Source organism: Hypanus sabinus, chromosome 5 (genome assembly GCF_030144855.1).
Source record: "Hypanus sabinus isolate sHypSab1 chromosome 5, sHypSab1.hap1, whole genome shotgun sequence".
NCBI lineage: Eukaryota > Metazoa > Chordata > Chondrichthyes > Myliobatiformes > Dasyatidae > Hypanus > Hypanus sabinus.
The window spans coordinates 52601312-52623082 of NC_082710.1; the positions used below are offsets into that span (position 1 = coordinate 52601312).

At 39.1% G+C, this 21771-nt stretch overlaps 1 protein-coding gene across 2 annotated transcripts in view; it reads right to left on the reverse strand.

The window, feature by feature from the left end:
- Positions 1–21771, reverse strand: part of cbwd (COBW domain containing) — a 63432-nt gene that overhangs the window by 10500 nt on the left and 31161 nt on the right. For both annotated transcript variants that reach the window (XM_059969948.1, XM_059969947.1), the window contains exons 10-12: positions 21591–21635; positions 2037–2093; positions 1256–1307 (exon numbers count right to left, since the gene is read on the reverse strand). In XM_059969948.1, coding sequence (XP_059825931.1) covers positions 1256–1307; positions 2037–2093; positions 21591–21635 — 154 coding nt within the window. The remainder of the gene's footprint in view (positions 1–1255; positions 1308–2036; positions 2094–21590; positions 21636–21771) is intronic.

The window sequence follows — 21771 nt, forward strand, 5'->3', positions numbered from 1 at the left end:
AAGGCAACATGATTGCTCTCAAAGGCAGTGGAAGCAGAGTGTGAATATTTTAAAGATAAAATAGATCTTTGATAAGCAGAGGTTTAAAAATTACTGTAAGTGGACTAGACTAGAGGTGAAGATACAATCAGATCAGCTGTGATGATATAAACAGTCAAACAGGCTGAAGGGCCAAATGGTCTACTCCTGCTCCTAATTCCCAAGAAAACTTTGGAAACCTGTGAGCTGTACCTACCACTGAAACTTGATCTATTTTAAGTCTACAGAATTGAACTTTGGAAGTAGAGTTATCACCACACAGATAACTCTAAACATATGATATAGTGCTAATGATCAAAGGATGAACTTGTCCACATAGAAATACAGAAGCACCTATAGTCCATTTTAAGAAAGCACTGCTGCAAGGCTATCACTTGCTGATATTAATAGGCACCTGCTGAACATCTACTTTTGGGGAAGCAGTAAAAGAAGCTATAGTGGAATAGACACAGAAGATGTAATGGCAGCATTTCAGAGTTGGAAGGTTTCCTTGAGTCCATCTATTCTTAAAATTTGACAATCAAAAAGCGACACGTTTTTAAAACCAAATCCAAAACATTATTGTTAAAAACATAATCAGTATATATTCATATTGCCAGATTTGATACCATAAACAATTTATACAGAAGTAACGTTACCACAAATGCTCAGCTATGCCAAGATAGAGGCTTAGATAGAATGGACGTGGAAATGTTTCTAACAGTGGATGAAACTAGGACCAGAGGGCACAGCTTCAGAATACAAGAATATCTCTTTTGAACAGAGAGAAGGATGGATTTCTTTAGCCAGAGGGTGGCGAAATTCATTCTTACAGATGGCTGTGGAGATCAAGTCATTGAATATACAGAGTTTGATAGTAAGAGCATTAAAGTTACAGAGAAAAGGCAGGAGAATGGAATTGAGAGGGAAAATTAATCAGCTATGATCAAAAGGCAAAGCAAGCACAATAGGCTGAATGGCCTAATTCTGCTTCAATGTCTTATAGAAATTAGAGATCTATTTCACTGATTATGTACAGGCACTCCAAATGTTCAAAACACCATGCTTCCTGAAAAATTGAGACCTTCTTGAATTACATTGAAAAATTATGTTGCTCAGATTTAAACCGCTCTTTTAACACACCAACTTTAGATTTCATTTAATGTCAAATAAAAACAATAAAAAATTACTATATATAATAGCAAAATTTATACATGCCCTCAGAGAAACAGGATACCTTATCAAGGTGAGGTTCTGCCATCTGTACAAGACGTAATCTTTCTTGCAATCTAAACAAATAAAACAATCATGTATATTTAATTCCTTTCAAGTATGCATTTAATTGCACCTGTAATAAAAATATAAACCCATAAAAAATTAAAAAGAGAAAGCAGACAAGATTATATTACTACTGAACCATTAAGACTGGATAAGGAAATAGTAGGAAGTGACTATTCTTTCAAGGATTTTTAACTTTCTTTCTTGCAGACACTCAAGATTTGCATCCTGTTCATCAACAACAGTAGACATTGATTATATATTTTAAAATTTTAAATGCTCTTTTAAAAGAAACTGTTAAATTATCCTTGTATCTGTGACATTTCTTTGTTTGATACTCAAGAACAGCATGGCCTTCACTCTTTCAATAAGCGCCAACCCAATTATCAACAAATTTCCCCATTTCCTAATTCATCTAGATTAAAAATCTTAACTCAGTATGGTTCAGGAGCAGGTCATACCAAAAATAAAATACTGCAGATTCTGAAGGTCACAATAAAAACAGAAAGTGCAGCAAGACCTTTGCAAGTAATAGAACATGTGTAGAGCTAACATTTCAGGTCAATTGTTAACTCTGCTGATTTCTTCACAAATGCTGTCTGACAAGCTGAGTTTTTCCTATCATTTTTTGTTTCCCTCATATCGACCATTAGCATTACTTTCATTTTCATTTTGAAAATAAGCTGTAACGGAAAAAACAGCAAGTGTAGGTCTCATTGTGTGAATTGTAGCAAACTTACCTTTCACTAGCTTGGCTGTCAAAAGCATGCAAATCAAGAACCTCTGCAAGTTCAACTCTGAAAGTCAATGAATAAAATCAAAAGTTGTGATTTCTACTTATAGAATAATAATCATGTAATGTGACAAGTAATATTTTGGACGACACGTTACCTACAACATTTCAATTTTTACAAAGCTTGTAGATATTGAGCTTCTTGCAATGAGCTCAAGGCAATGTCACATTTCTTTGGTTTGGGCATGCAATCAACAAATCATGCATTTTTATCTGAAATGTAATCTTAATCATTTAATAGAACTATACAGATAATTAAAGTTCATTTCTCCAAGAGATCACGTATTAAATTTTAAAATGAAATGCTACAACCAGAATAGATGTCCATTTATCTTAACAGTAGATACAAAGAAACTGAATCGTTGCTGTCAATGAATAACAATAGATTCTGATTAATTGGGTCATCAGTTAATTGGCGCAGCCACTTATTTGGGACAACTATTAAAGAACAAAAACTAATTGAGAAAATAGCAGGGATTCCCTTAGTTTATTTAGAAAATGCTGATGTTTAATTGGGGCATGTGATTGTCACCAAACACTTTCTAACTAGTGTAAGTCACGTGTACTTGTGTTAAGCTGACAAATTTTAAAGTGTCAGTTGCGTGTGCTTCTGTTCAAAATCAGTGATATTTGTCACTAATAGTTGGTGAGAAATAAGCAATAAGACAACTCAGCAACACACACAACATGCTGGAGGAACTCAGCAGGCCAGGCAGCATCTACAGAAAAGAGTACAGTCGACGTTTCGGGCTGAAGCCCTTCCGCAGGACTGGAGAGATAAAGCTGAGGAGTAGATTTGAAAGGTGGGGAGTGGTGGGGAGAGAGAAACACCAGGTGATAGGTGAAACTCGAAGGGGGAGGAATGAAGCAAAGAACTAGGAAGTTGATTGGTGAAAGAGACAGAAGGCCTTGGAAGAAAGTGTAAAGGGGGAGGGGAGGAGCACCAGAGGGAGGCGATGGACAGGCAAGGATATAACATGCGAGAGGGACACGGGGATGGGAAATGGTGAAAGGGTAGGGGTGGGGGAAGCATTACTGAAAGTTTGAGAACTCAATATTCAAGCCAGCAGGTTGGAGGCTACCCAAACGGAATATAAGGTGTTGTCCTCCAACCTAAGTGTGGTCTTATCCCATTAGAGGAGAAGGCCATGGATGGACACATTGGAATGGGAAGTGAAATGAAAGTGGATGGCCACTGGGAGATTCCACATGTTCCAGCGGATGGAGTGCAGCTGCTCGGCGAAGCAGTCTCCCAATCTACATTGGGTCTCATCAGTATACAAGAGGCCACAATGGGAGCAGTAAACTCAGTATATGACCCCAACAGACTCACAGGTGAAGTGTCTGTTGGAAGGACTGTTTGAGCCCTGAATTGTAGTGAGGGAGGGAGGTGGTGTAGGGACAGGCGTAGCACTTATTCTGCTTGCAAGAGTAAGTGCCAGGAGGGAGATCAGACATGTCCAGCACATAATTCTCTCAAACTTCCGCCAGCTCCAACTGGATCCCACCACCAAACACATCTCCCCTCCTCCCACTTTCTGCAGGGATCGCTCCTTAAGTGACTCCCTTGTCCATTTGTCCCTCCCCTCTGATCTCTGCTCCATCTGCCAGAACAAATGGGATCTCCCAGTGGCCACCCTTTTTAATTCCACTTCCCATTCCCATTCAGATATCTCCATCCATGGCCTTCTCCTCTATTGGGATAAGGCCACACTTTGGTTGGAGGAACAACACCTTATATCCCGATTGGGTAGCCTCCAACCTCGTGACATGAACATCAATTTCTCAAACTTCCAGTAATGCCCCACCCCCACTTCCACCATTTCCCATCCCCTTGTCCCACTCTCATGTTACATACTTGTCTGTCCATTGCCACCTCCCTCTGGTGTTCTTCCCCCTCTCTTTTTTCTTCCCTCCATGGCCTACCGTCTCTTTCACCAATCAACTTCCTAGCTCTTTGCTTCTTCCCTCCCCCTTCAAGTTTCACCTATCGCCTGGCGTTTCTCTCTCCCTTCCCCCATCTTTCAAATCTACTCAGCTTTTTTTCTCCTGTTCTGCCAAAGGATTTGAGCCTAAAACGTCGACTGTACTTCTTCCCAAAGGTGCTGCCTGGCCTGCTGAGTTCCTCCAGTATTTCACGTGTGCCTGTCAGATTTACAGAATCTGCAGATTTTCTCATTTGTGGTAAGACAACTCAGTACTATCTTGCTCACTACATTTCAAGCATTCAGGCTTGGAGACAGCTGAAACAGCCAGGAGTGAAAGTCAAATAATTTTACTACTTCAAGTCAGGAAGCAGTGATGAATTTTAAGGTAAGTTCTGGCAACTTCCCCTTTCCTTTTCAGTCCTGAAGAAGGGTCTTTTTTTAAAAAACTTTATTTTTATTGTCTTGCCAATAACAGAACAAACAGGATAAAAACAGACAGGGTCATCATAGGCAAAGTAAAATCCATATCTTATAATAGAAAAAATGAATAGAGAAATGGGTTATATTGCTGTATCAAGGTTAACCAAATTCTTACGTCCATAATTGTCCTTCAAAGTCTCAGGGGACCTTAAGATCAATAACTTTAAAGTCCATTCTGCAGGTTCCCTCATAGGAAGAAATAAAGCAAAGTTCTTCAAACCAAATAAATCTACAGTGAAGAAGTCATTTCAGGTTCAAATAAAATGTCCAATTTTCCCAGTGACTTTCAAATTTTTTAGTGGCATGTCTCAGAGAGAAAATCAATCGTTCCATAACATAATTTTCTTGAACTATTTCTATCCATTCCAGGACTGTAGGAGGCTCCTTGTTTAGCCATTTCCTGGTAAAGGCTTTCTTACTAGCTGCTAGTAGTATTTGTAACAAATACCTTCGTGCTTTTTGAGCCCATTTGGTAATTAGCCAGATAAATAACGTTAAAGTCAAAATTAATCTCTGTTACTGCATCCAACCAATAAGACAAAATCTTTGGACACTCCCAGAAAATATGAAAATGATCAGCCAACATGTTATCACACATTCTCCAACATTGACCTTGTTCAGGTCTGTTACTATGTAACTTCTGTATTTTTGGCATTATGAAAAATCTAAGGTATTCTTCCAGGTGAATTTCCTCCACAGACCTGAGCTTGAAGTAGTTGAATGTGTCCTGTGTATGTTTAACCAATCATCTTCTGTCAATTTTATGTTGGTTTCTTTCTCCCAGTTTCATTTAACATACATTGTGGAGAGACCCGTTAAGATTGTAAAATCGAGTAAATCCTGGTTATCAGTTTCTTTTTAACATTACCTTTATACACATCAATGAATATATTAATCCGATTTAACCCTTTCTCTCCAAGTTTTAATATTTTTATTAAAATATTGTCTTAGCTGAAGATAGCTAAAGAAGTCTTGTTTCTCAATATATTTCTGTGAGTTGTTGAAAGGACTCAGACCCTTAATGGAGGATATTGTACAGTATGAGGTGATTCCCTTATTTGTCCAATGTGTAAATCTACTGGAAGGAATTCTGTGTCATGTGCCACCCAATGTAGTATTCTTACATTTCTTTCAAATTTTGGTTCTTAAAATTCTTTATAGGAGATGTTTAGAGTGACTGTTATCCACTTAGTCAGTTTATTTAAATGCTTCTTTTGGAGTGCTTTATCCCCCAGTAAAAATTGGAGAGGAATAATTATTAGACTTTGTTCCAAATCCTTCCACTGTGCCTCACAATTAGGGTCATACCAACAGACCAGACTGCGCAGCTGTGCTGCTCTATAATAGTCTTCAAAGCAAGGCACAGCAAATCCACCTTTATCCTTAGGCAGCTGTAACGTCTGAAATCTAATTCTTGGTTTCTGTTTCCCCCAAATAAACGTTGAAATCTTTCTTTTCCATTCATTACATTGCTTAAAAGGTACTTCAACAAGCAATGATTGAAAAATAAAGAGCAATCTAGGTAATACATTCATTTTTATGGCTTCTTTTCAATTATATATATTCTTTGGCAGCATTGACCATCTATTTAAGTCTGCCTTAATATCAGCTGTTACAGGGATATAATTATGTTCATAGATAGTAGACAAGTCTTCAGGTATTTGCTAAGTATTTAGTATTACCTTTCTATCTGAATTTACTCATTCTGTAAATGTTTTCTTGTGGCTCGTAATTAAAATTTAAAGTTTGGGTTTTATGTATATTTAATTTATAGCCAGAGTAGGAACTGAATTCTTCCAACAAGGATAATAATTCAGGCAAACCTGCATTAGGACCAGTAAGAGTCACAAGAATGTCATCCGCATACAGACAAATCTTATTTTCGGTATCTCTGATCAGTACACCTGTTATAATCTTGTCTTCTCTAATTGCCTGGGCCAAAGGCTCGATAAAAAGAGCGAAAAGTGTGGGGCCTAGGGGGCACCCTTGTCGACATCCCCTTTCAAGAAATATTTTAGATAAATTCCCATTTATTTTAATTCTGGCTGTAGGGGAAGAATATAAAGATTTCAGACATCCAATTACCTGATTACTAAAGCCAAACCACTTTAAGTACCAAGTAGAGATATTCCCATTGTACCGAGTCAAAGGCCTTTTCAGCATCAAGGCTAATAACTACAGATTCCAGGTTATTTTTGCTCATATGGTCAATGAGATGAAGGTCCCATCTCACATTATCCTGGATTTGCCTATTTTTGCCAAAACCTTTTTGATCTGTGTCAATTAGATCTGGAATTATATTTTCCAATCTTTTTCTAATATTGATGCAAATTATCTACAATTTATGCTTAGAACAGATTTGGGCCTACAGGAACTGCAATCAGTCCAGTCCTTACCACTTTAAGGAACTACTGAAATTATTGCTTGATTCTAGCACAACGGAGTCTCCCCTCCTCCGAGAACATAACTAAAACATTTCTTAAGTATTGGTATTATTACCTCTCTGAAAGTTTTGTACCATTCCGCTGGATAGCCACCAGCACCTGATATTTTACTTATTTTTGATGCTGATATAGCCTTACCTAGTTCTTCTTTTGTTACCTCCTGAGCTATTTGCTCCATTCCTACATATGGTAAATCTAAGGACCTTAAGAAACTAGATATGTCTGCTAACTCTGCAACTTTGGGTTGAGCATATAACATTGTATAGTACATTTCAAAAGATTTTTGAAGGTTTTCCAATTAGTGAAGCATCTTATTAGTCTGGGGGTGTTTCACCCTCTGTATAGATCTCTCAGTCTGTTGTTTATATATTCTCCATGCAAGTAATTTCTTAGATTTGGAACCAATCGTGTTTATAAATTTTATTTATATTTTGTTTATATTTTGTCATAAATTTTGTTATGACAAATTTAGCTCTCTTCTCAACTTCACTTTCATATTATTTAGAGTTCGTTTTGTATCCAAACTTTGATTCAAGACATTACTGTCATTATACTCCATATGTTTACTCTCCAAAAATTGTAATTTTTCAGTAAGATCCTTGATTTTTTTCTCTTTTTCTTCTGAGCTGACCACTTTATGAGTTTACCCCTAATAACAGCTTTTGCAACATCCCACAGGATGCTGGGGGACACCGTTCCACTATCATTATATATCATATAGTCTTCAAACGCTTTCTTTAGGTACTTTAAACATAGGAGATTGTTCAAAAGACAGGAGTTAAGTCTCCACAAGGTATCTTTGGGTCTGTTGTCTAAATGTAATGTTAAGTAAACCCCTGCGTGGTCAGACATGTCTCTTACCCCTATATCACATTTTATAATCCTGGTCCTCTCTGAAATAAACAATAAAAAAAATCTATTCTCAAGTACACAGAGTGGGGTTGAGAAAAAAGAGGTGAACCGCCTATCAAGTGGGTGTAACTCTCTCCATATATCCATCATGCCTATTTCTTTGAGCAGTTTCTTGACATGTAATGTTTCTGGGTTTTCTTTTTTGTTCTATTTGAGGAGTCCAGGGAAGGATGTAATTGAATATTCCAGTTCCCCCCCCCCCCCCAACATATTACCACACCAGATGTTTCCACAGATATCATATTAAAAACCTTCTTAATCAGCTGTTTATCACTTCCTGGTGGTCTGTAAACAATCAGTAGTGTAACCTCTTTATGATCAATATAACCCTTCTCCAGTAAATAACACCCTTCTGTCTGTAATCTGTGAGGAAAACCGGAAATTTACTTTATTTGAGATTAGTATTGCAACTCCCCGTGTGTTTCTCCTCTCAAAAGAAGAGTAATAACAATTTTTAAATCCCATTTTGCATAACTTCTCATGTTCAATCTTTGAAAGGTGAGTTTCTTGCCAAAAAATTCTAACTTGCTTTTCTCTATTCAGCTTAGCTATAGCCTTACTCCTTTTGATTGGGTTCTGTAGCCCATACACATTAAGGGTGATTACTCTGTATTCTTGATATGGCATTCCACGCCAATGAAAATGGGTTTATATAAATACTTAAATATCCCTAGATGACCTAAATAAATGAACTTCTGTCTGTACAACAAACTAACATTTAACATACAAACAACACAGGCAACTTCTGTGACTTCTATCTTTGAAGTTTATACTAAACTTCTATGTTAGGGGTGGGGGGAAGCCATTGAACCTGAAGGGGCCCCTCCTAGTGCAGGTAGATGACTCTGAATAATTGAAATCAGGACAGTGCACAAAAAACAACAAAATCAAACATCAGCTCCCAGGTTTGTGGTCAGTTATAGTAATAAGAGCTTACAGAGGAAAAATCGTTCATGTTCTATTTTTAAGTTCTGAATATAAAGTCAATTATAGTTTGTGTTAGGGTACATGTGATTTTACCGACCTGGCTGAAGGATATTTTATCACTGTACTTTTGCAAGCTCTCATGCAGTATCTTTGTTGCGTCGAAATTCCTTTAGCTTGTCCTGGATGCGTTTCAGACATGTTTCTCATTCCCAACGGGATTTTGCACCCGCTGTCTCCCAGGAAAGCCGCCTCAATTTCGCTGTGGCTGTGCATTCCGCAGGGGCCACAATCCCGGGACAGTCCGGGAAAACTCCCGTTCTTCAGGTCTTCTGTCGCCTCCAATGCATTATTGTAGATGACTTGTCCAATGTCAAAAAAGTTTGGCTGAGTAAAGAGTCTGGAACCGAAGCCCCTTTTCTTTAAGCGTCTTTCTGATGGAGGAGTAAGCGTTTCTTTTCAAAAGTATTTTGGTTGGGTAGTCTTGATTAAAAAATACTCTTTTCCCATCATAATAAATCTCTAATTTTTTCCACGCAGAGCTAAGCACCAACTCTTTAATTTTATACTCCAGAAAGTAGATGACCACGGAACTTGGGTTAGAACCTTGTGGTGGTCTGGATCCAAGAGATCGATGGCAGCGCTGTATGCCGAGAGCAGCATCGGGAAGGGAGAACACTTTTAATAAGTTTTTCCAGAAATTCCTGTATGTTGTCTCCTTCCGCCCCCTCAGAAATTCCATGGATATATATGTTATTCTTGTGTGAACGTGCCTCCAGTTCCATTAGTCAAGCTTGAATGATCTTCTGAAGTTCCAGTGTGTGGAAAAGAACCTCCCTGGCTTCGGCATTCCATTCCTCCACTTCTGCCATCATTTGCTTCATATCCTCAACTCTGCCTGTTATTTCTTTTAAATCACCAACAATAACATTCAGCTTCTGGTTAATTTGTTCTCTGAAATCCACCAGTTCCTTCTTTAGAAAACCCAAGGTATCACTCAGTTCTTTTTTCATGTCCGAACAAAGCATCTGTATTTTGGCCATGATGTTAACATGAACAGCCTCCATATCCTCGTGTTCAGCTTGGTTGCTAGCGCCATTCTCAGTGTCTTCACCGTCCGTCGGTATTTTATCGCTTGGCTGTGGGCTTTGTTGCAGTTTGCCTCTTGTCTTTCTTTTGTTTCCCCCTTTCATGCTGCGAGACCCAGTTTTCTATTTAAATAACCGTTTCTTATTTAGGGAGAAATAAGAACATCTGGGAGCCCTTACTGATTGTGCTGGTTGTATCTGCGCCATACCGGAAGTCCCCTGAAGAAGGGTCTTGGCCCAAAACGTCGACTGTTTCTTCATTTCCATAGATGCTAGTTGACCTGCTGAGTTCCACCAGCATTTTGTATGCTAAGAATTTGAAGGTATCAACAATCATCTAGAATGTTGCAATGAAAACGAAGAACTAGAGGATGAGATTGTAAAAAGCATTATACATTATCTGTACTAGGTATTTGTGCTAATAGTTTATTTACTATTAATGAAAAGAACATGCAGTGTATACTTGGTGAATTCCTCCATCAGTAACTATTAATACATAGAACAATAATACAAAGAATTAATACAGTTTTATAGTACTGCTGTAGCATTGGTTGTGTCTAGTTTGTCCTGCATTTCATTTAATTACGTAATGTGCTACTCAGTTAAACAGTAGCTTGTCGATTTTGTATCTGGTTAACTACTTCCATGAAACTTCAGCTAATTGGGGCAGCCGCTTAATTGGGCCATATTTATGCTGGTGCCACTATGTTCCAATTAACTGGAATCTGTATTTCAGCTTTGTAATGAATTTTCAAAGTCATTTATACAAAAAGTATGGTTAAAATATATACACACTTCACTGTTTGCCCCAAATTATTGGCTTGACTTTTAACATATTGACTCTTTGCTTGGATATGAAACCAAGGTGCTATCTATCATTTTCTCATGAAGATAATTTATATGCATAGGTCAAAGCTAATGACTTGATTATTTTGCCCCTAAAGGCAATCATGGTGGACTTTCAAGTCCCTCTCTAAAAATACAATGTGCATTTTCCAACAACTGCTTCTTGATTACATAGATGAAAAACTGCAAACGTTAAAATTTTCAACACAACAGTTATGCCTGGTTAGCAATACAAATTGACATCTTTTGGCTTTAAAGAGCAAAAATTCAGTTATTGGCAAAATCACTTAAAAGCTATGTAAACATCCTTAAACAATAAATGCAGTATGGCTTGGAAATATACACTTAGTGGTCACTTTACTGAATACAAGAATATATCCCAGGATGGATTTGTGCCCATCCACTTCAACGTTTGATGTGTTGTGTTATCAGAGATGTTCTTCTGCACGTTACTGAGCATGGTTACTGAGTTACTGTCACCCTTCTGGGTGGACACATGATTTGGTCTTGTTCTATACTGGAACAGTTTTGGAAGTCAGTTTTTTTTACAATTTCTAAAGCACTTAAAATTAATTTACAACCTAACAAATTAACTGTGCTCTTTGGAATAATAACTCAAAATATCCACGGTATTTCTTTGTCTGACCAACATGTTATTGTGTTTGTTACATTGACAGTAGGAGGGGCATTCTGTTGAAGTGGAAGGATACGTCGGCTCCCACTCTGCCACAACGGTTCTCTCAAGCGATGTTATGTCTTAGCTTGGAGAAAATTAGAAGTTGAACCTTCAAACCTATGTTTGATTTTGAGAAAAGGTGGGGTTCATTTGCTCATTACTACCATTTGAGATAATTGATAGATTTCCTCCACGATCTAATTGTAAATTTTGGTATAATTTTTTTTGCTGGCAGTTTGATGTTTATCTTCAGAAGCTTTTTGTATGACACATGGCTCAGGGGTTGAACACCTAATGGGTTTTTTCCTCTCACTTTTTTCTTGCTTTAGTAGGGTTTTTTTTCCTTTTCTTCTCTTCTTTTGTGTCACCATATTTTTCAATCCTTAGTACTGTTTTTGTCCCCCTTTTGAGACATTGTAAGCGTTACTTACTTCGATGCGCTCTTGTTATTTTGGATAATAATAATAAAGATTTGAAAAGAAAGGAAGAATTTAAAAGACATTTTGTTAAATACATGCATAAGAGGTATTTAGTTGGATAAGGGCACCATGGTCAGCAAAAACAAAGTGGGCTGAAGAATCTGTTTCCATGCTGTATACAGTGGCATGCAAAAGTTTGGGCACACCTGGTCAAAATTTCTTTTACTGTGAATAGCTAAGTGAAAGATTACCTGACTTCCAAAAAGCCCAAAGTTAAAGATGACACATTTCTTTAATATTTTAAGCAAGATTACTTTTTTATTTCCATCTTTTATAGTTTCAAAATAACAAAAAAGGAAAAAAGCCCGAAGCAAAAGTTTGGGCACCCTGCATGATCAGTATTTAGTAACACCCCCCTTGGCAAGTATCACAGCTTGTAAATGCTTTTTGGAGCCAGCTAAGAGTCTTTCAATTCTTGATTGGGGGATTTTCACTCATTCTTCCTTGTAAAAGGTTTCTAGTTTTGTGAGATTCTTGGGCCGTCTTGCATGCACTACTCATTTGAGGTCTATCCACAGATTTTCGATGTGTTTAGGTCAGGGGACTGTGAGGGCCATGGCAAAACCTTTAGCTTGCTTTCTTGAGGTAGTCCATTGTAGATTTTGAGGTATATTTAGGATCATTATCTTGTTGTAGAAGCCATCCTCTTTTCAGCTTCAGCTTTTATTTTAAACAGACTGTGTGATGTTTGCTTCCAGAATTTGCTGGTACTTAATTGAATTCATTCTTCCCTCATCCAGTGAAATGTTCCCCGTGCCACTGGCTGCAACACAAGCCCAAAGCAAGATCGATCCACCCCCATGCCTAACAGTTGGAGAGGTGTTCTTTTCATGAAGTTCTGCACCCTTTTTTCTTCAAACATACCTTTGCGCATTGCGGCCAAACATTCTATTTTAACTTCATCAGTCGACAGGACTCGTTTCCAAAATGCATCGGGCTTGTTTAGATGCTCCTTTGCAAACTTCTGATGCTGAATTTTTGGGTGAGAAAGCAGGAAAGGTTTTCTTCTGATGACTCTTCCATATTTGTGCAGGTGTCGCTGCACAGTAGAACATTGCACCACTACTCCAGAGTCTGCTAAATCTTCCTGAAGGTCTTTTGCAGTCAAACAGGGGTTTTGATTTGCCTTTCAGCAATCCTATGAGCAGTTCTCTCAGAAAGTTTTCTTGGTCTTCCAGACCTCAACTTGACCGCCACCGTTCCTGTTAACTGCCATTTCTTAATTACACTATGAACTGAGGAAGCGACGACCTGAAAACGCTTTGCTATCTTCTTATAGCCTTCTCCTGCTTTGTGGGCATCATTTATTTTAATTTTCAGTGCTAGACAACTGCTCAGAGAAGCCCATGGCTGCTGATTGTTGGGACAAGGTTTGAGGAGTCAGGGTATTTATAAAGCTTTGAAATTTGCATCACCTGGCCTTTCCTAATGATGATTGTGAACAAGCCATAGCCATAACAAGTTAATTAAGGTCTGAAACCTTGGTAAAAGTTATCTGAGAGCTCAAATCTCTTGGGGTGCCCAAACTTTTGCATGGAGCTCTTTTCCTTCTTTTCCACTATAAAATTGTAAAAAATAACAATAATACACTAATTTTGCTTAAAATGATGAAAAGAATGTTTCATCTTTAACTTTATGACTTTTGGGGATCAGTTCATCTTCTACTCAGTTAACTATTCACAGTAACAGAAATTTTGATCAGGGGTGCCCAAACTTTTGCATGCCACTGTAGCTTAATGAAGTTGCAACATGTATAAAAGCAGCAAGCAGCAGAGAGAGCTAAGCAATCTCAACTAATGGAACTGATCAAGACTGCAGATCCATCAATTTAGGTGCTCACTTATTTTTGGACAATTAGCATAACAAGTATGCAAAAGTGTCCTGCAGATAAATGAGAATACCTTTGGGTATTAAATAATAGATAACTATAGCAATGCAGGAATCTTTGGTTTGTAAACCATTAGCTGTTTAGCAACCAGTCCAATTGCAGGAAAGGGGAAAATATATAAATAAATGTAACTGAGAAGAATGCTCAACTATCAATTGTGATTCAGCACGGGGTAGGCTCTTCCACACCTTCAAACCACACTGCCCAAGCAACTCACTGACAGCCTAATCACGGGACAATTTACAGAGATCAATTACCTACCCTGGGGAGGGAACCAGAGCACCTGTGGAAAACCCACGCAGACCATGGAGGGGATGTACAGGCTCTGTACAGATGGCATCGGAATTGAACTCCAAACTCTGAAACATCCTGAGCTGCAACAGCGTTGTGTGAACAGCTATGCTACTATTATCTTACATACAGACTGCAGTAAACATGTTCCTACTGCTGACTTCTCTTTTCCAAGTAGTATCATCATTAAAATAAATGATTAGGCTTTTGGCCCCAGCAGATTGTAACAGATCATAATTTCAGAGATTCTTATTATTCATCTAAGACATTTTCATTGTTTCTATTTAGTGCCTCTAGATGGAGCCCTCTGCCACATACAGAACTTAAGGTTCAGTAATCTCCTTGTTCAAGCAGTTCATGTCTCAAAGGATGAAAGTACTAAAGGAGAGTAATCTTTAACTACTCAAAACATTGTGACAGCCTTGAAGTGTACCCATTGTTGGCACCAGCATCTCAATATTGGCTGATTGTTACACAAGTTCATAGGCTCAGGTTTGATCTACTTCAGGTGCTGTCTCTAGCTCAGTGCATTTCCTCAGTTTTTTCCCCACATCCCATTGCCATGTTGATGAGCTTATTGGCTGCTGTAAATTGCCTTTAGCCTAACTGAGTGACAGTAGAAATCAAGGGGAGCAGATAGCCATTTGAGAGAACATGGAAATTTGAGGGAATGGGAAGACTGCCTGGGAGGGAGGAGCTGTGGGTATGTGGGGTTCTAACATTTCACTGTCATTCATTCTTTGGGGCACTCCTCTGTTTTCATGGATGGTTGCGAAGAAAAAGAATTTCAGGATGTATATTGTATACATTTCTGTGACATTAAATGTACATATTGAAACTTACAAATTGAACGAAAACACTTCAAGAGTTGGTTTAGACTTAATGGACTTCTCACACTACACAATAAAATATGAAGGACAAAAGAAGTTTAAATAAAAATGAAGATGAGAGGATTCTCTAAGCAAAATAAAGAGTAAAGGGATAAAGAACCCTTCATTATATTTTGAGGGTTTTATGCTTAATGAGCAACTAGGTGCCACACTGTCCTCAATCCAGCCAATTATTTGGACTTGTAATGCTCCCCACAATAATCTGATCTGCAAATATTAGGCCAGCTAAGCCAATCCTCCATAACTGGGCCAGTATCAAAGGCCTTTGAGTTATATTTAGAGGATTGATTTCAAAATAGTTGAGTTTTAAATTCATTTAAATTATTTAAAATAATAAGGGAAAAAACTCTAAGTCTCAGAAATTAAAAATCTAAAGATAAAGTAAAATACGCACTTTGATTTCATCATTCAGGGTCAGTGGCCAAATTCTTAAAACCGAGTTTGAGATGGGGTCCAGAGCTGACCCTATTGACCTGGGCTGCTATTGAGAGAGAGAGAGGGGGGGAGGGGGAGGAGGCACCCAGCGCAGATGTGAGAGAGAGAGACCTGATTTAATGTTGTGGTTCTTCAGCTGATTATTTACCTTAGCTCCAAGGACACTTTTGCCTGCTTGTTAAGATTCCTGCAGAGACAGCAGGGCGGAGCTGGTTGATGGACAGCCGGGGTCCAGCATGTGGAGATAAAAAGCAGGTCTGCTAAGACACAGGCAGACACACCACGGGACACTGAACGAGCGTTGTGCACCCACATGAAGGTGGAGGTTTGGAGGATCAATTCAGGGAATCAATCAGTGGCTCACAGTGTGTGATGGTGCGACCGGTGGGGAACTGTTTGTGTGTCCACCCTTGCCTTGGTGACAGGTCCACCACCGAAGAACGGTCGTACACGGTCATAGTCGGTGACCATAACAGGACAAGAAGACAACAGAAAGATCGACGGCAATGGCATCACCTCTCTCTCTCTCGCTCTCTCCAACGATACTCAAACAACTACCTCGACCGGAACTGAACTCTGCACCATATTTTAAGACTGTATCCATTTACCCCTAGCTCTGAAAGAGCCTGGTTTTGATTCCTAGTTCCATACTTCTGTAGATATCTTTGCTAACCGGTTTCATATATTTTCATTTTATAGTACTGTATTGCTTAGTTTATTAATAAACACTATTAGTTTACGGTAATACCAGACTCCAACGTGTTTTCCATTTCTGCTGGTTCTTAACCCGGTCACAGGGTACATGACAAACTTGGGAGCTCGTCTGGGATTTTGAACGACAAATTGGGGGCTGTTTGAATTGACTGGGTAAATTCCCTTATCTGATTTGGGTTGTGTGGAAAAACAGTAGAAATGAACATTGATACATTTTTGGTGCAGCCAACGTCGGAGGCATTAGAGGATGCCAGGAAGTTGGAGCTGCTGAGTATTGCAAGAAGGTTAAAACTTTCAAAGGTGAAGTCAACAGCGAGGAAGTTGGAAATGCAGAGAGCCATAGCCGAGTATTATGTATCCAAGGAGTTGTTTCATGTAGAGGAGTTGGAGTTGTTTCCTGAAAGTAAATCTATCGGGGTTGAGACCCAGGTTCAGATGGAAAGATTAAGGCTCGAGGCTGAGGAGAAGAAAAGAGCACGGCAGCACGACTTTGCGTTACAAGTTAAAAAAAACTGGAGGTAGAAAGACAGAGAGAAGAAGCAGAACGAAAGAGTGAAGAAAGAGAAAGAGAAAGGCAGTTTGAGCTGTAAAGGATAAAAACATTGCAGGAAGGAGGACCAGTGCCAGACCCAGCAGGGGGGTGGGGGGGTTTCAAGGTTAGTCAGGAAATTAAGTCGGCACACCCATTTGAGGAAACAGATGCCAATAGGTATTTTCTACATTTTGAGAAAGTCACTATGAATCAGAACTGGCTGAAGAAGAAGTGAGTTGTTTTGTTGAGTGTTCTTAAGGGGAAGGCTCAGCAAGCCTATTTGGCATTGTCTGCAGATGAAGCAAGGAATTATGATGAAGTAAACAGGGCTATAATAAAGATTTACAAGTTTGTTCTAGAGGCATACCGGCAAAGGTTACAAAATTTGAAGAAGCCGTGGGACCGCACGTATTTAGTTTGCCCGTGAGATACAGATGTACTTTGATTGTTGGTGCACCTTGAAAGGGGCCAGTGAGGATCTTGACAAACTAAAACAGTTGATGCTGATTGAGAAGTTTAAAAGCAGTGTCCCTGAGGGTATGAGGATGTACTTAGATGAGAAAGAGGCAGAAACTCTGTCTGTGACTGCCAAGTTAGCAGACGAGTATGCCTTAACTCACAAGGGAAAGTTTTCTCTGAGTAAGGGCTACCAGGGGGGTAATAGGGATGATAGAGAGAGGCCACCGGCTAAGTCAGAGAGTAAGCCGGGGACTAGCAGAAAGGGTAAGGAGGATTAGAAGCAGTCTGGAGGGAAGTACCCCAGTTTCACATGTTTTAACTGTGGAAAGGCCAGTCACGTAACATCTAAGTGTTTTGCTCCCAAAAGAGATAAAGGAAAGGGAATGGTGACAACCCCAACCGCCTGCATTAAGCCGGCTGAAATGCCGCTAAGGGAGGAGGGGTCAAGCCGAGTTCAGGAAAGACGTGAGAGGTTTATTTCGAATGGGTTGGTATCAGTAAAGGAGGGGGCAAACCCGGTTCCAGTGAGAATCTGGAGAGACACTGGGCTTTTCAGTCCTTAATCCTAAGCAAAGTGTTGGAATTCAGTGCTGAGACGGAGACGGGGGATGTAAATGTACTAGAAGGGATTGGAAAAGGGACTGAGCCGTACCTCTGCATAAAATATTTTTGAAATGTGACTTCGTATTCGGGCCAGTCACGATAGGGGTGAGGTCTGCACTCCCGATACGCGATGTGGATGTCTTACTCGGGTATAACCTGGCAAGGGGGATGTGTTCCCAGCAGTTCAGCTCACGAGCAAGCCTGCAAGTGCTGAGAACCCACCCATAGATTCTGAAGTTTATCCTGCTTGTGCAGTAACCAGAAGCATGGCCAAAAAGACTGTGGAAAGAAACATTGATTTATCCGAGACCTTTTTACCGTCCCTGTACTAACAGGATTTAGAGGATAGTAAGGATGAGGAAAGTAAGGGAAACGAGGCAGATTTATCATTAAGAAAAGAATTTGTGGAGGCACAGAGCAAAGATAAGAAACAGATGAGGCAGCTGGATGGTCCAGTGTTGGACACCGATGATTTATATAACTCGAAAGAGCTGTTTGCAACTGAAGAATTTAAGTGTGTTCCCGATGATGTAAGGGCATTCCAAGATGAAAAGGATGCCGCTACCTTGAGGGAGTCTGCTGGGTTAGCAGATGAGGTTGTTTTAACCCGCAAGGTTCAGTTTACTCCGCATGGGAGTTGCCCAGAGAGTAGCCGGGAGGATCAGGGGAACCTGGAATTTGAAACAGGGACTGGCATTGAAAGCCTAGAAGAGGCAGATGTCCCATTTGCCTGTGTTCAGGTTGTTGAGGTACCTGTGGATTCACAGGGTACTGAACCTTGTGTTGAGACTCAGGAAAGGTCTGAGGTGTCTGACTTGGTTAAAAAGGAATGCAGTCCTTTTGCGTCAAATGGACTTGGTTCAGTGAGTAAGGGGTTAACCCTGGTGCCAGTGGAAAGTGAGGATTCTCAGTCACTTGTGTTAGAAGGTATTCTAAAAGTTAGTGATGAGATAAAAGCTGGTGAGGTGAATTTTAGTGAAGATACTGAGAAAAGTGTTACTGGACTTTTGAATAAGGTAAATTTTCGGGACCGCTAACCTGGCTGAAGGATCAATGGTTTGGTAACAAGGTGCCTGCTAGTCTATTACAGCTTGTTTTGGAGTTGATAAACAACTTGGTGATGTTGTTCAAGTTTGTGATTTGGAGGGACCATCTGCTGGTGTTATTATGGAAACTAACAGAATTAAAGATCTTGAAGATAAAATTAATGGCTTGCTTAAAATTAATGAGTTGTTTGGATGTTCAGCAAATGGGCTTAGCCTGGAAAACATTGGGGATAAGCTAGCACCTGTGCAGGGAGTCTATGAAGGTCTTATCCGAGTGGTAGGCAAGCTGATCATGTGATGGTTAAGTATTCCATTTCGAAGTGAAAAAGGGACAATGGTTGACCAAACACCACTTTGAATAACAGGATCTGGTTCTGCAAGAATTTGACTTTTTTTTGTGACAAAGCATGTGAAAGATAAAGACAATATCATGGTAGATTGACTGAATGTTAAGTTTAAAAATGAAATAGAGATTAGGATTTGTATACACTTCTGTAATGTGCTACATGATAATCACATATGTATTACTTTATATTCTGTAATGTAAAGGGGACTGACAATGTGATTGCCGTTTATCTAGATGTTAGATTTGAAATTATATCTGTTTTACTGTTAATTGATGACTACCTATGTATTGTATTAAACTCTATAATGTACATTCACATTTAAATTTACCCCCGTACAAAATTCCTAAAGAGGAGGGGGGGAGTGTGATGGAAAAACTGAGTTTGAGATGGGGTCCATAGCTGACCCTATTGACCTGGGCTGCTATTGAGAGAGAGAGAGGGGGGGGGGAGGGGGAGGAGGCACCCAGCGCAGATGTGAGAGAGAGAGACCTGATTTAATGTTGTGGTTCTTCAGCTGATTATTTACCTTAGCTCCAAGGACACTTTTGCCTGCTTGTTAAGATTCCTGCAGAGATAGCAGGGTGGAGCTGGTTGATGGACAGCCGGTATCCAGCATGTGGAGATAAAAAGCAGGTCTGCTAAGACACAGGCAGACACACCACGGGACACTGAAAGAGTGTTGTGCACCCACATGAAGGTGGGGGTCTGGAGGATCGATTCGGGGAATCGATCAATGGCTCACAGTGTGTGAAGGTGCAACCGGTGGGGAACTGTTTGTGTGTCCACTCTTGCCTGGGTGACAGGTCCACCACTGAAGAACGGTCATATGTGGTCATAGTCGGTGACCATAACAGGACAAGAAGACAACGGAAAGATCGACGGCAATGGCATCACCTCTCTCTCTCTCGCTCTCTCCAACGATACTCAACTACCTCGACCTGAACTGAACTCTGCACCATATCGTAGGACTATATCCATTTACCCCAGCTCTGAAAGAGCCTGGTTTTGATTCCTAGTTCCACACTTCTGTAGATATCATTGCTAGCCCGTTTTATATATTTACATTTTATAGAACTGTATTGCTTAGTTTACTAATAAACACTATTAGTTTATGGTAATACCAGACTCCAACGTGTTTTCCATTTCTGCTGGTTCTTAACCCGGTCACGGGGTACGTGACATACCAAACACATATTTATGTGTTGTGTGTGTAAAGTATGTGTACTGTGTTTTGCACCTTTGTCTGGCGGAACAATGTTCCGTTTGGGGGGTATATGAGTGTACGGATGAATGATAATAAACTAAACTTGAATTTGAACTCGACACAAAGAGCACCCTACCCCCTCTCTTCAGAATGTCAGTCCTTCTTTGCTGGTTGCAGGTTCTTTGAGAAACATCAGCCTATTGCAAGAATAATTTGGCTCAGAGCGTTGATTACTTAAGTGTGTTTTTTTTTACTTATCAAAAATGCAGCTCACCTCAGCATGGCAGGACCTGACTATTGGTAACCTGGATTATTATCGATATATACCATCCATATGATGGTACAAGAGGAAATATAACAGAATGCAGAATAAAGTGTTAAGTTACAAAGAAAGTGCAGAACAGCCAGACAGTAAGATACAAGACCATAACAAAGTAGGCAGATACATCAAGGGAGGAATGATTATAACTCACAATACTTCTTAGGAGATTATAAACATCTTTCATGTTCAATGCAGACGTCAGCCTGCTCTGCATCCTAATGCTCCATACTCTCTCCTACGTCCTTGCAATGTGTTTATGAACTCAAACAGGCAGTTTCCTCTACTTTCCTGCACATCTAAGTGAACAACTCTATGTACTTATCACATATTTGGAATTATACTATATTTACCAAATATAAAATAAAACAATTATTTATTTTACAAATTTAGATACACGTATCTAATGAGTCACACTTTAAATATAAGGCACAAAACCACCTTAAATACGGAAAATAAGGAATTCACAAACTTATGGATCAAAATTTCTTTTGGAGCTTACCAACCTTAACATAATAGGAATTGCCCATTAAATGCCTTTTACAAAGGATCAATTATTTCTACTTGCCACGGATTGCAATGTTTGTCTGTTTATGGATGCACAGGAAGTGCGGTAGATTCAATGAAATCATCTTACACAAATCAACAGCTAAAATCATTCCAACCCCAAAAATATGATTGTAAGAAAATTATGGCTTTAGTGCCTTTCTCCATTCTGTGTTGGGAACAGCAGGATTACTCTGGGCTGCACCATAATTCTAACATAATTCATCACACTGTTTAATCAAACTTAATCAAATTAATTAAACTTAACTGAAGCAACATTTAGACAGAAATTATATGAAAATTATTTCATAGCACATACAAAAATCACGAAACTTGACAAAATGGATTTCAATTGACAGTGTAACCAAATTAAATTAAGATTAAACCATTTTGTCAAGTTCACATGAGAAATAGTAAAAATATTGCAAATTTAGGAAAAAATCTACTCACCTTGATCTTTGTGTTTCAATTAATTTAGCAAGTCCATTGATTGACCTGAAATATACATGTTAGATTATACTCAAACTATTAATAGAAAATGTGTGAATTTAAAGCCATGATTCTATGTTCCATGATTCTTTAAAGCTATAATTCTATTTTCATTTTAGATAACTTCAAATAGTGAAAACTA